Source organism: Sinocyclocheilus rhinocerous, unplaced genomic scaffold (assembly GCF_001515625.1).
Source record: "Sinocyclocheilus rhinocerous isolate Xijiao unplaced genomic scaffold, SAMN03320098_v1.1 scaffold553, whole genome shotgun sequence".
Classification (NCBI taxonomy): Eukaryota; Metazoa; Chordata; class Actinopteri; order Cypriniformes; family Cyprinidae; genus Sinocyclocheilus; species Sinocyclocheilus rhinocerous.
Genome location: NW_015627255.1, coordinates 474,596 through 486,712, shown reverse-complemented (window position 1 = coordinate 486,712; position 12,117 = coordinate 474,596). Strand labels below are relative to the sequence as shown.

The 12,117-nt window shown below is 34.1% G+C and overlaps 1 protein-coding gene across 1 annotated transcript in view; it reads right to left on the bottom strand.

Moving 5' to 3' along the window:
- Positions 1-4,125: 4,125 nt before the first annotated feature.
- LOC107726468 (neuritin-like protein) overlaps positions 4,126-12,117 on the bottom strand; it is a 26,615-nt gene continuing 18,623 nt past the window's right edge. Inside the window, exons 2-3 of the mRNA XM_016536065.1 lie at positions 8,233-8,383; positions 4,126-5,167 (exon numbers count right to left, since the gene is read on the bottom strand). Coding sequence (XP_016391551.1) covers positions 4,888-5,167; positions 8,233-8,383 — 431 coding nt within the window. The 3' untranslated portion in view covers positions 4,126-4,887. The remainder of the gene's footprint in view (positions 5,168-8,232; positions 8,384-12,117) is intronic.

The window sequence follows — 12,117 nt, the reverse complement described above, 5'->3', positions numbered from 1 at the left end:
TGCATAGATAAGATCCCTGAAGTTGCAAAGACTAAAGTCTCAAAACCAAAGAGATATTCTTTATCAAAGTTAAGACTCTGCCACGCCCCCCTAAAACGGCTCGTTCTAACACGCCCGCACGTATCTACCTCACTATGTGGAAATATTTGCATAATGCGCGCAGACCAAATACACCAAATAATGATCTTTAAAAAAGCATCATATGACCCCTTTAAATAAACTAGAATTTTTTGAACAAATTGTTTGAGTGCATGATTCAATTACTCACTTGTTTCATTCCTAAATGAATCACTCCATTAAACCCAGTAACGACACTTGTGGTCTTTGCACTTGACCACTTGTCTACTTACATGACATATTTCCTGTATTCGTCCCAAGTGTTCAAGTGGTCATGAAGACCACATGTGTGTAGTACTTTCAATACCTGATAGGACACACTTATAACATAGTGTTATAAAAATACAAGCAAAGTTTTTTACAGAGCTTTATTTACATGGTTTGATTTTCAATATATTGCACTTTAAAATAAACTTCTAAATGTCTGTTCATTACTCCCTCTGTAACAGACAACACAATTTAATTGTGGTGCATCTAATTAAGTGATAAAAGACAGTTGCAAAAATGTATTTAACTCACACTAGAAAGTTTGCCTCAAAATAGTACATGGGGTACATGTGTTCCTGAATATGATGAATGATGGGAAATGCTTATAGCATCAAATAGTCAAACCACTCTGAAGTGTTATTAGAGCTTTGTTTTTAATTTACTCACCCTCAGGCCATCCAAGAAGTACTTGACTTTCTTTTTTCAGTAGCTTTTTTGACACTAAAAGTGACGGCACCCATTGGCTTGCATTTCTGAATCACCAAGGACCATGGGTTCAGCTGAAAATAATTTTTAGTGTTCTAATGATGAAAGAAAGTCAACTACCTCGGATGGTCTGAGGGTGAGTAAAATAACAGCAAATTCTGCTCTAAACTTTGGCAATTATTAGACTTGAGACAGGGCGTGCATGCTCTCAAGTGGTATTAGGTCACTTGTTTGTTTCTGAATAAACCATTGTTTTTGAATGAATCTGTTGAGTGAATGATTCAAATGGCTTATTCATAAAGACAGCAACTTGCAATGATGCAATCTTCAGAAAGAGGTACTAGAAAATTTAATTCGGGATGTGAAAACTGTTGTATAAACTGACAATATCAGATATTGAAGAAAAATAAAAAAGAAACGTAAAAATAAGGATGGAGTAGTTGGAGTCAGAGCATGATCTAAGTGAACTTTACGCTTCTATTCACTGCATTCTTCTTCAGAGGATTCATAAAATATCACCTGGCCCTCCCTAAAGTGGTAATGTGTCAGATCAGAACAGTTGCCAAGAGCGGTGGAGAGAGGAAGGAGAGGGGGTGAAGTGAAGGGCGGGATGTGATCAAACAACTCATCATCCCCCGATCAATCAGGAAGGGTCTGATTAATGCAAGCAGTGTTATAGTTTGGCATGAGTCTTATGTGTATGTGTGTGTGTGTTAGTTTGTGTCTGTGAACTTTGTGTGACTGTGCAACATCTGCACAGAGGGCAAGTGGCCCAGCAGATCAGATCTCTCACCTAAATCAAGCACAAACTGTCTGCTGCACCATGAGTTGATTAAAGAGTTGAATTTTCCTGTATGTTAAGTATGCTGCCACAGACAGAGTATTAAAATGTATCTAAGGGAAGAAGAAAAATAGTAAGCGTCTTTGCAATTAAAACACCCACGTAAACATAACAGATTACGAGCAATAAAACCATGGTGCATCCCCATAACTATTTAAACGGTTACTGGATTACCAAATATCATCAGAGTACACAGACATGTATATGTAACATGTACATGTAACATGTATATATATATATATATATATATATATATGTGTGTGTGTGTGTGTGTTTTGTTTTTTGCAAATATGATTTATTCTGAAGCAATATTCTCATCAGTTTTCTATCAGCTGTGACATATAAATCTGCGTGTTTTTTATATTTTATCCAAGGGCATTTTTTTTTTTACCTTTATAGAGGTCATTTTCCCAATAATCTTACATTTGATTTATAAATTCAATTATAATAATGTGATTATCTATACGTTATCAAATTCAATCATTTACACTGAAAAATACAACTGCATTAAATAATATTATGAGATTCTTTTAAATATTTTTGAATATACAAACAAGAAATGATGGTGGAAATGATACTTTTCAACGAAATTAAAATGCCAGTAGGTGCCAGTAGCCTAGTGAGCGTTTAGTGAGTGAGTCATTGAGTCGTTCATTCAAACAATTCGTTCAAACTGCTGATTCATCAGATTTTTATGCATGGGCTAATGAAACTTTGACTCAACCGATTCGTTCAAAACACGGAATCAATCAGCAATGAATCGGCTGTTTGCTGTGAGGTGCGCTGTGTTCCGCCTAAAATGTAAGTGACCTAATATTATTGTATTTGCTTATTGAACTGTTTATAGAACTATTAAACAGTCGTAATGGTGAAAAAGTTGTGTGATGTTGCCTAACGAACTGTATTTTAAATATTAAAACAGCTCCGGCCCAATTTAAACCCTGAACATCCAGAAGTATTCTAGCTGCCCTACTACAACACGAACCAAAGAGTTGTACTTTGCCAATAAAATCAACTACACTGATCTTCAAAACACATTTGTTCATGTTTTCTGTACAAACCTACAGAATTCATGATTTCAAGAGAAATGTTACATAGTAATGCCCACAAAAATGGTTGTTCTCATACCACCGTTGAGTGTTGATATATATGTTCTGAGCAGGATTCAGCCATCTTGCTAACTGAAGGTGTGTCTGTGTTTACAGAGGCATCTGTGGCACATGGATTATTAATATCTGGAAGAGGTAGAGAAATAAAAAAAAATGCCATCCAAAGTGAGAATTAGAGATTTATACACATTCTGCTAGCTGTAAAAACAGTTACATTTTTATGTAGCATAAAGCAGGGAAAAATCCCAGTTACTTTCAACAAGTTTACCAGCCATCACTTTTTATTTATGTAATAGCAATAGTTTTATGTATATAATGTATAGAATATACTGGTATGTATAGCAAATAATTGTGCAGACAGACAGAAAACAAGAAGCATTTAAAATATTCTTTCAGACACCTATAACAATGTGAGATCATTTTTAGAAGACCATTAATTGGTCTTCAAATTGTTTTTGTAGACATCAGGGCACAGCTTCAAATGGGTGAGCAATTAGCAATATATAATATCAAAATAAAAAGAGAAAACACAATTGTTTTTCATGCGATTCATAAAATGCATCTATCAAGCAAATTATAACTGCCTCCATATATTAATAAAGATTATAAATAAAGGAGATATTAATATGCTCTATGTAGCAAGGAGTGATGTACACATACAATTTGTACATATTAGCCCTTACTGTGTTATTTAAACATATTTTTATTAGATTGTACTACATCACTGGCTATGACAATACTGGAACTTAATTTGGAATTGAAGAAAAGCATGTGTTGATAGTCAGTCTACCACACAAAAGCAAAATTTGAGACATAAGTGGCAACCCTCCCCTATTAAAGTAAATAAATGGCGTTTGCCCTCCTTAATAAGTTCACTGCAGTGGCAAACATGATTGATTGCCAATTAAGCCTAATAATTAAACATAACTCACACTGACTGAGGAATCCGCTGAGCGGAGCGGAGCAAAGCGTTGAGTGGAAGTAATGAAAGTTGATCCGGGAAAAAAACAACTTTGCTTTACACACAAAGTCATGTATCCATAGGAATACATTGTATGCTCATATTTATGGTGATAATCATTCACAATTTGATCTTATTGATGTTAATGAGTTCACCTCCGTTGATTTGCCTCATCTGTTCATTATGCACTAAATGATAATGTGTTTCATATAATATACTTATTCACATAAAGATCTTCTTTAAAGCATATCGGTCATTTTTACATTACTGTACCATCATGACTTTTTAAGCTAATCCATCATTTCTTGTGTTATTACAAATACACATATTTGAAAAAATAAAAATGTAGCTATGAAATGTAATGTAAGACTATACAATATATACACAGTACTCTGACTGACATCAAATGAAGAGCAGTTCCACACTGATTCAGACTAGTACAAAAACACCTTGAAGCATAATGTTGTGCTGTTCGTTAAACTGAATCAATGAACCCGTCATTAATAAACTGGGTTTAAACCGTCACCCAAAGGCATTCAGACTATAGACTGCAAAGTCTGACAAGCCTGTTCCCAGGCAAAGCCTATAGGTGAGCCGTGTTGCTTAGGTTTACTTTTATTTGGTGTAATCCTTAAACTTAATCCTCTCAGGTTCCTACAAAAGAAGATTACACTACAGAGTGAAATAATAACATTTTTGAGGGCTCTTTACATTGCTTTGATACTCATAGCTCACCAATGTGATAATCTATTGCAGTAGACCTTCTTTTAATTTCCTCTTAGATGAAGGGGTTGAAATGTTTAGAATTGTCTTTCGCCATCTTTGATTCGTCCTCGTCAGGCCTGGAGTCGTTTGAGGTGCATTTTGGTCCTCCTATGAATGAAATGTGTGACTTGATTGTGCTTAAAATGAAGTTTGCTATTTTAAGAAGATTTTAAATCAACAAAAAATAAATAATAGAAGCAAGCGTTTGGACCTGAAAACATGTGTTTGTTGAAAACAAGTGTCCTTTGTGTGGAAATTCTTCATTCTTTTTGTTCTGAAAAATTTGATATGAAACATAAAATTCATCTTATTCTACTACATGAAAATGTCAGAACCAAACCAGTCAGTATCGTTGTCTATGTGCTGCATATTTGAACTCTGAGGTGAGTCTTGAGATGCGATTATATCCATGGAAACAGTAGTAGTACAGGCAAACAGAAGGTCAGAAAGGTCAGGCTTGTATGACTAGCGCGTCCCTTTAACGACTCCTGATTGGTCTCATCGGGGCTTTGGGAATCAGAGGCAGCTGCTGATTGGCTATGACTGGAGCACATCTCATACAGGTTTCCAGAAAACTGCATCTTTTTGGACTCTTGTCTCAGAGACTCCCACACCACAGCAGCCTCCTCAGGGCAGCCGGCCATGGCCACATTTGCACAGTCATGAAAATCATCCCAGGATCTGCAACAGACACAAGCATAAGGTTAAATGTTCTGGATAATTAATAACTAATCTACAAGCTAATGAGTGAGAAGCATAAATAACAAGCATAAATAATTAAAGCATAAATAACGATGAACAGGTAAAACACTGGAGTGAAAATATTTTTGTGAAAGCAAAAAGCTTGATGCAAGGATACAGAACAATAATTCTGTAACATTTTTTCCTGCCATTTTTTAATATTTCTTTGACAATAGCATTCTGTAATAATAATAATTAAAAAAATTATAGTGGTGGAAATTTGCAACTTTTTTTTTTTTAGCATTTTATGTACCCAAAAAATACACAATTAAAAATATTTTCACACTTTTTTTTCATAATAAGACAAAATTACAGCCGGTTCTAAGATAAATAAAAATATTCTGTTCAGATTTTCCTTTGTTTTCTTCACACATCTCATCTCATATTTTCATCTTGCTCTTCTCTGGCCTGTTGTCTCCTTGGTAACCAAGTACACCAATTTTTGATAAAACATCATTATTATTCAAATCATCAAAATTATTGATAGTGATGGAAATAACATAACAACTGATGGACAGTAAATCATCGTTAATGATTATTTTACTCTTTGTTAAATTATCATCGTGGTAACACTTTATTTTAAGGATCAATTCTCACTACTAACAATTATTCTGCATGGCCATATTTTAGATCCCTTAATCCTACCACATACCTAAACTTAATAACTACCTTATTAACTATTAATAAGCAAATCTGGAGTTTATTGAGGGAAAACTCTTAGTTAATAGTGAATATGTGTTTCCTATTCTAAAGTGTTACCATCAAAGTTTTTCAAATGTAATTTTTTGTAATATTCGTTTTTTTTTAATGATGGATTTTCATGTTTTAACACTAAAAATCTGAGTAACAATCTACACACAAAAAGTAGCAGAAATAAATGATGTTGGCAAAAAGTAAGAGTTCCCAAGAGTTTCACAAGTTTCATTTTTTACCTTCGTATAACAAAAAGAAAAAAAAAATCTGTTTTGATAAAACTCAACCTCAGGGACATAAAAGTTTCCACTGAAGAAACACCCTTTTTAGTTAAAACCCCGGTTCTTAAATAGACTGAAGCGCAGCAAGACTGTTACCTATTAAACAGTGATGTATTGTGTGCGGATAGTGGAAGTCTGTCCTTCAATGTCACAAATGTCCTTCACTACCAATTCTTTTCTTAAATGTTCCTCACAGATCTCTGGCCTAAGCCTGACACTTTGCAATCTGGTGGGAGAATGTTGCTGTTCCAAAAGATCCCCTGACAGATGATCAGATACATATCCCGAGAACCCGTGTGTGAACGTGTGCAAGATCGTGCATACCTGTGTTTATGCATATGTGCACGCGAACAGTGAGCTCAGTGGAGGTTTTAATTGGTACCTGGAGGAATAACGCTTAAATAGCTGTGTTAAAGTAAGCACCGTCTTCATTGCCTGCATGTGTATGCCTTGAATGCTAAACGCAGGACCATATAAGGCTGTTGCATGGATCATGATTCATTCAGTAAACGGGCGATGTGTAACGGATTGAGTCTGACTGGAGGATATACAGGAGGCTGTTCTTTAACAACATCATGCTGCTACACAATGAATACTTAAAGAGCTCCTGCAGCTACAGGGTGTGACATAATATAAAGTCATATCATAGATTCGTGATCTATGATGGGGCAGATGGGAAAAGACAGACAGGGAAATAGAGAGAGAGATCTAGTCTTCAATTAGAATATCCAACACTTGGGAGAAACGGAAAGATGAGTGAGCTGAGGAAGAAATGGAGAAAAGAGTAGAAGGGAGCAACGGAAAATGAGATGAAAGGCAATGTAGGGAGATAGAGAATGAATGAGGTGTCATATCAGTGAACTGTGATACTCTATATCACATTCTCTCTGTGACAACACAATGAATGGCGTACAGCAAATAATCCTGTGGTGTGAGCGAGGCATTTAATGTAGCTATACAGAGGAGTAAATGTGTTGGTGGGTCATTCCTGTTATGCAGGACCCTTTGACCTCTGTAACATATCAAAATATGAATATGCTGATGTTTTATTTGGACAATATTAGTATAAAAAAGTATGCTAGACTTTCAAAAATATGCTCTGGCAAAGCTTTAACTCTGACTAATGTTAAAATAAAATTTAATGTCACTATTTACACAATGGGAACAACATGAAGAGGATGGACCCTAGGATGGAAAACAGGAAAATCAAAGTTGGCACACCACAGCTCCAAAAGTAGAAAAATATTTAATTATGTTCTCATCTAGGATGGAAATAAAAAGCTAAAATTCGCCCTTGAGAGTTAGTTATAGCTCATGATGATTTCTGCTATTTTGTTGAACAGGACGGAGTGTCCTGTGTTGTCAAATAAACCACAAAACATCACAATTCGTCAAATCCATTGTTAAAGCATGTGCAGTTTTACCACTAAAAATAATTCAAAATGAACTCCTATGATCACTATTGTGATATTTTGATAAAAGAAAATGATGATTTCCATTTTTTTTTTAAATATGAGACTAATATTTTATGTATTATATTAAGATGTGGAAATGTTCTGGTAAAACAAAACCCAGGTAAAAATGAATCTGAATCTGTTCTTTTCTTTAGTGTATTCATGTAGAAATATTTACTACCTTTCAAAAGTTTGGGTAAGAGGTCTTTTTAATGTTTTTGAAATGAGCATCTTATGCTCAACAAGGCTGCATTGATTTGATTAAGAATACAGTAAAACAGTAATATTATGAAATATTATTACAATTTAAAATAATTTTCTATTTGGATATTTTTTAAGTGTAAATGTAAAATTGTAAATGTATTCCTGTGATGGCAGAGCTGCATTTTCAGCACCCATTATTGTGTAACAATATTAAAGTATTTACTGTCACTTTTGATCATTTGAATGCATCCTTGCTGAATAAAAGCTGAACATTAATTTCATTAAAAAATATAATTTTGATAATATAAAAAACAGTAGTGTATATGTACAGTATATACAGTGATGCTTGTGTTGTTCCAGGTTTTTTCCTTACTTGCAAATAGAGTCGATCTCCTGCGTATCCTCGTCTTTTTGGGAGCTGACCGACAGACTGTCTCCTAGGGCAAGCAGACACTGGGCAAACCCTTTATAGATGGAGCTGCACTTCTTTGTGGCTGCAGCAGAACATGGACTAGGGACAAGCACTAGAACAAATATAGACAAACAATTAACAAAATTAATTTAAACTTAAAAATAAATTCAGTAATTGTAACTTAAGATGTAAGATTAAAGGTATACTTCACCCAAAAATGAAAATTCTGTCATCATTTACTCACCCTTGTGTCGTTTCAAACCTGTATGCATTTATTTCTTGTTTTGAACACAAAAGAAGATATTCTGAAGAATTTTGGTAGCCAAACAGTTGATGGTAGCCACTGACTTCAGTAGTACTTTTCTCCACGTCACGTCAGATACACGTCACTTCACTTTCACTTTCACTTTTCACTTTCACTTTCATACTTTGGAAGTCAATGGGTACCGTCAACTGTTTGGTTACAAACATTCTTCAAAATATCTTCTTTTGTGTGTAACTTGAGGGTGAGTAAATGACAGAATTTTCATTTTTGGCTAAACTATCCCTTTAAATAAGTATTTTTTCAAAAGCTCAAATACAAATGAGACTTTTATAAATAAATAAAAATACACTCATTCCCCAAAACATAGGCAAGGTCATAAACAGACCAGCATGGTGGCATTGAATGGCTTTCACTACATGCTTTACAGACCTGACGAGAAAACACTCACAGCAATACACAAAAGCCTTCAGTGCCACCACTGCTGGATTTGTGGGGGTCTTGGTTATTTATAAATTGTTTATAAAGAGTATAGTTCTACATTTCATTGTTAGAACAGAACACAGGGTAATAGATCTCTAACCTTGAGGATATGAGAGAAAAATTCAATAGAAATGCTCTGAGCTGTCATGTGTTAGGAGCTCCAGACGCTTGCTTATCTACACTTTTTTTTTTTTTTTACCAAAGCTTAACAGGTAATGTTTGGCTAACGGTCAGACAAGGTTCTCTCAAACTAATGAAAAAACATTCTTCCAGTAATGTTAAAAGAACGTCAGTTCAAAAAGTTATCTGGCCTTTAAAATTGTTCTCAAAACATTAGCACAAAAACATTATGTATACATCATTCATGTTTTATTTCTGAAACCTTTTAGTTAGACATTTGTGTAACATTTTTTAAATGTTATGTCCCCATAATTAAGTAAGGTTCCAATAATTTTTGCAAAATGATAGAATAGTAACACTGGCATAACCAATAATTTTTTTTTTTTAAATGGACGTTTTGAACGTTCAGAGAACATTCAGAATTTTTTTTTTTCATAACTTGATGGGAACATTAGCTAAATATTTTTAGAACATATTTTTTGTTGGATGGGTTTGTGCATGTGCCAGCGTTCTCCCAACCACCATTGCTCCTTGTTTTCTCTCAATCTCTATAACCTATACCTATTGACAATAAAACCCAAAGATGGAAGTAACGCTCAACCTAAGAGAGATATTCAGGAGGATCTTAATTGGGTCAGACAGCGAATCACCAGCACTCTCCTAATTCCCTTGAGGAAATGAATGATTAATATTTGATAGGATAGAGTTTTCTCTCTCTCTTCCTCCCATCCACGTACCCCCGCTAGCTTTATGCCCACACTGCTGCAAACCTATTGATTTTCAGCTATGTTTTTGCAGTGAGGTCTAAGGATTATTGGTTTCACTCATCCCCATCAACATTTAATGAAGATCTGGAGAAGGAGAGAAAACCAAGGCATACATTAGAGGAGGAGAAGACAAAGAACTCTTTCACAATCACTGAAGAATTGCACAAAAATGGAAATGACTGAAGAAATCAGAAAGACTGAAGTGCTTTCATGATGCCAAAGGGGAAATTTAGACAACCATCACTCAATACGAGACTCAATAGAACTATCAATACTAAAATTATAAGGGATAATGTAAAACAAGTTGGCTACTATTGCAAAAAAAAAAAAAGTTTATCTTGCTTACATGGTTACTCACCAAATAAATATGTGGACATGATGTATTGATTTGAGATTAAATTATTTAATATTTTTATCTCTGTATATTACCTGAAAGATTCCTAAAAAAAAAAGTCGGTCTAAAATCGGCCTAGCAAAAAGACGAACACTGCAACAATATTACAGTAATATACTAAAGTTGAGTTTAATGAGTATAGTGAGTATGACGAAAAATTTGACCACTGAATAATGCGATTGACCAATCAGAATCAAGTATTCCAGAGAGCAACATACACACAGAAGTTTTATGTTAATATTATTATGGACATAAACTAACATGAACTAACAATGGCCAGATGTATTTTTTTTTACTAACATTAACAAAGATTAATAAATACTGTAACAAATGTATTACTCTTTGTTAGTTAATGCTAGTTAATGAATGAACTAACCTGAACTAATGGGAAAGTGTTACAGATGAACCATTCCAGAAACATTTACATGCAGTACAGACCACACCACATACAAACAACAAAACTGAGCAGCCCGGGAGGAAAATGAAATCATCTAAGAAGTGGATATGACCAAAAAGTCTCATCGGATCAAAATGGAGACAAGAACTTACTGTGTCCAATTACATATCTCTGAATTTGTATCTCTGGCCGATGCTCAAAAGTTATTACTGATGTTGTGTAATCCAAGCTCTGATATATCTGAGTGCTGTCCACCCACACACAGCGTGATCTGGCCTGGTCCATTCAGCTCAGTGAGAATATTTAATCTGTGGTGCCAGAGATCCATGGGGAGTCCATAGGGTTCTTAAATAAATAAATAATATAAAACAGGGCACTTGCATGAGGGCGGACTGCAGAGAGTGAATGAGAAAGAAAAGAGAAACTGGGAAAGGAATAAAAAAATAGGTAGCATTTGAACTGGGTGTATCAATTTCAAATTAAATATGCTAGTATTAATCATATAAAATAATTAAATATATTGATATAAAATAAATTATATTTATATATATATATATATATTTAATTTTATATGACTAATTACATTCATATAAAATTTATACTCCAGATTAAATATTAATATTATATGTGACCCTGGACCACAAGGGTCAATTTTTTGAAATTGAGATTTATACATCATCTGAATGAATAAGCTTTCCATTGATATATGGTTTGTTAGGATAGGACAATATTTGGCCGAGATACAACTATTTGAAAATCTGGAATCTGAGGGTGCAAAAAAAATCAAAATACTGAGAAAATCGCCTTTAAAGTTGTCCAAATAAAGTTCTTAGCAATGCATATTACTAATCAAAAATTAAGTTTTTATATATTTATGGTAGGAAATTTACAAAATATCTTCATGGAACATGATCTTTACTTAATATCCTAATGATTTTTGGCATAAAAGAAAAATCGATCATTTTGACCCATACAATGTTTTTTTGGCTATTGCTAAAAATATACCCAAGCGACTTAAGATTGGTTTTGTGCTCCAGGGTCACATATTATAATATTAATTGTATAGTAAGTTTTAGGTCTTTTTAAAGCTTCAAAATTAATATAACCTACTCCAAGAGAGAATATATGATATAACATTGCTACTTAAATGCGCAATACAGTTCATGCAATATAAATAGTTCACTCTAGTTGTAGAAATCACCATACAGGTACTCAGACCATTACACAATACATAATCAAGCACTGTAACGTCATCCCTTTAAGGAGCATGTTATGAAACCTTGAAACAAAAACGTCATAATAAATAATGTGGAGCGTTAAGAGCGCTTAGAGCAAAACAGTTGCATAATTTCCTGTCCCTAGCGTTACTCAGACACGAGTTAGAAAAATAGTACTATCTATCTGTCTATCTGTCTGTCTATCT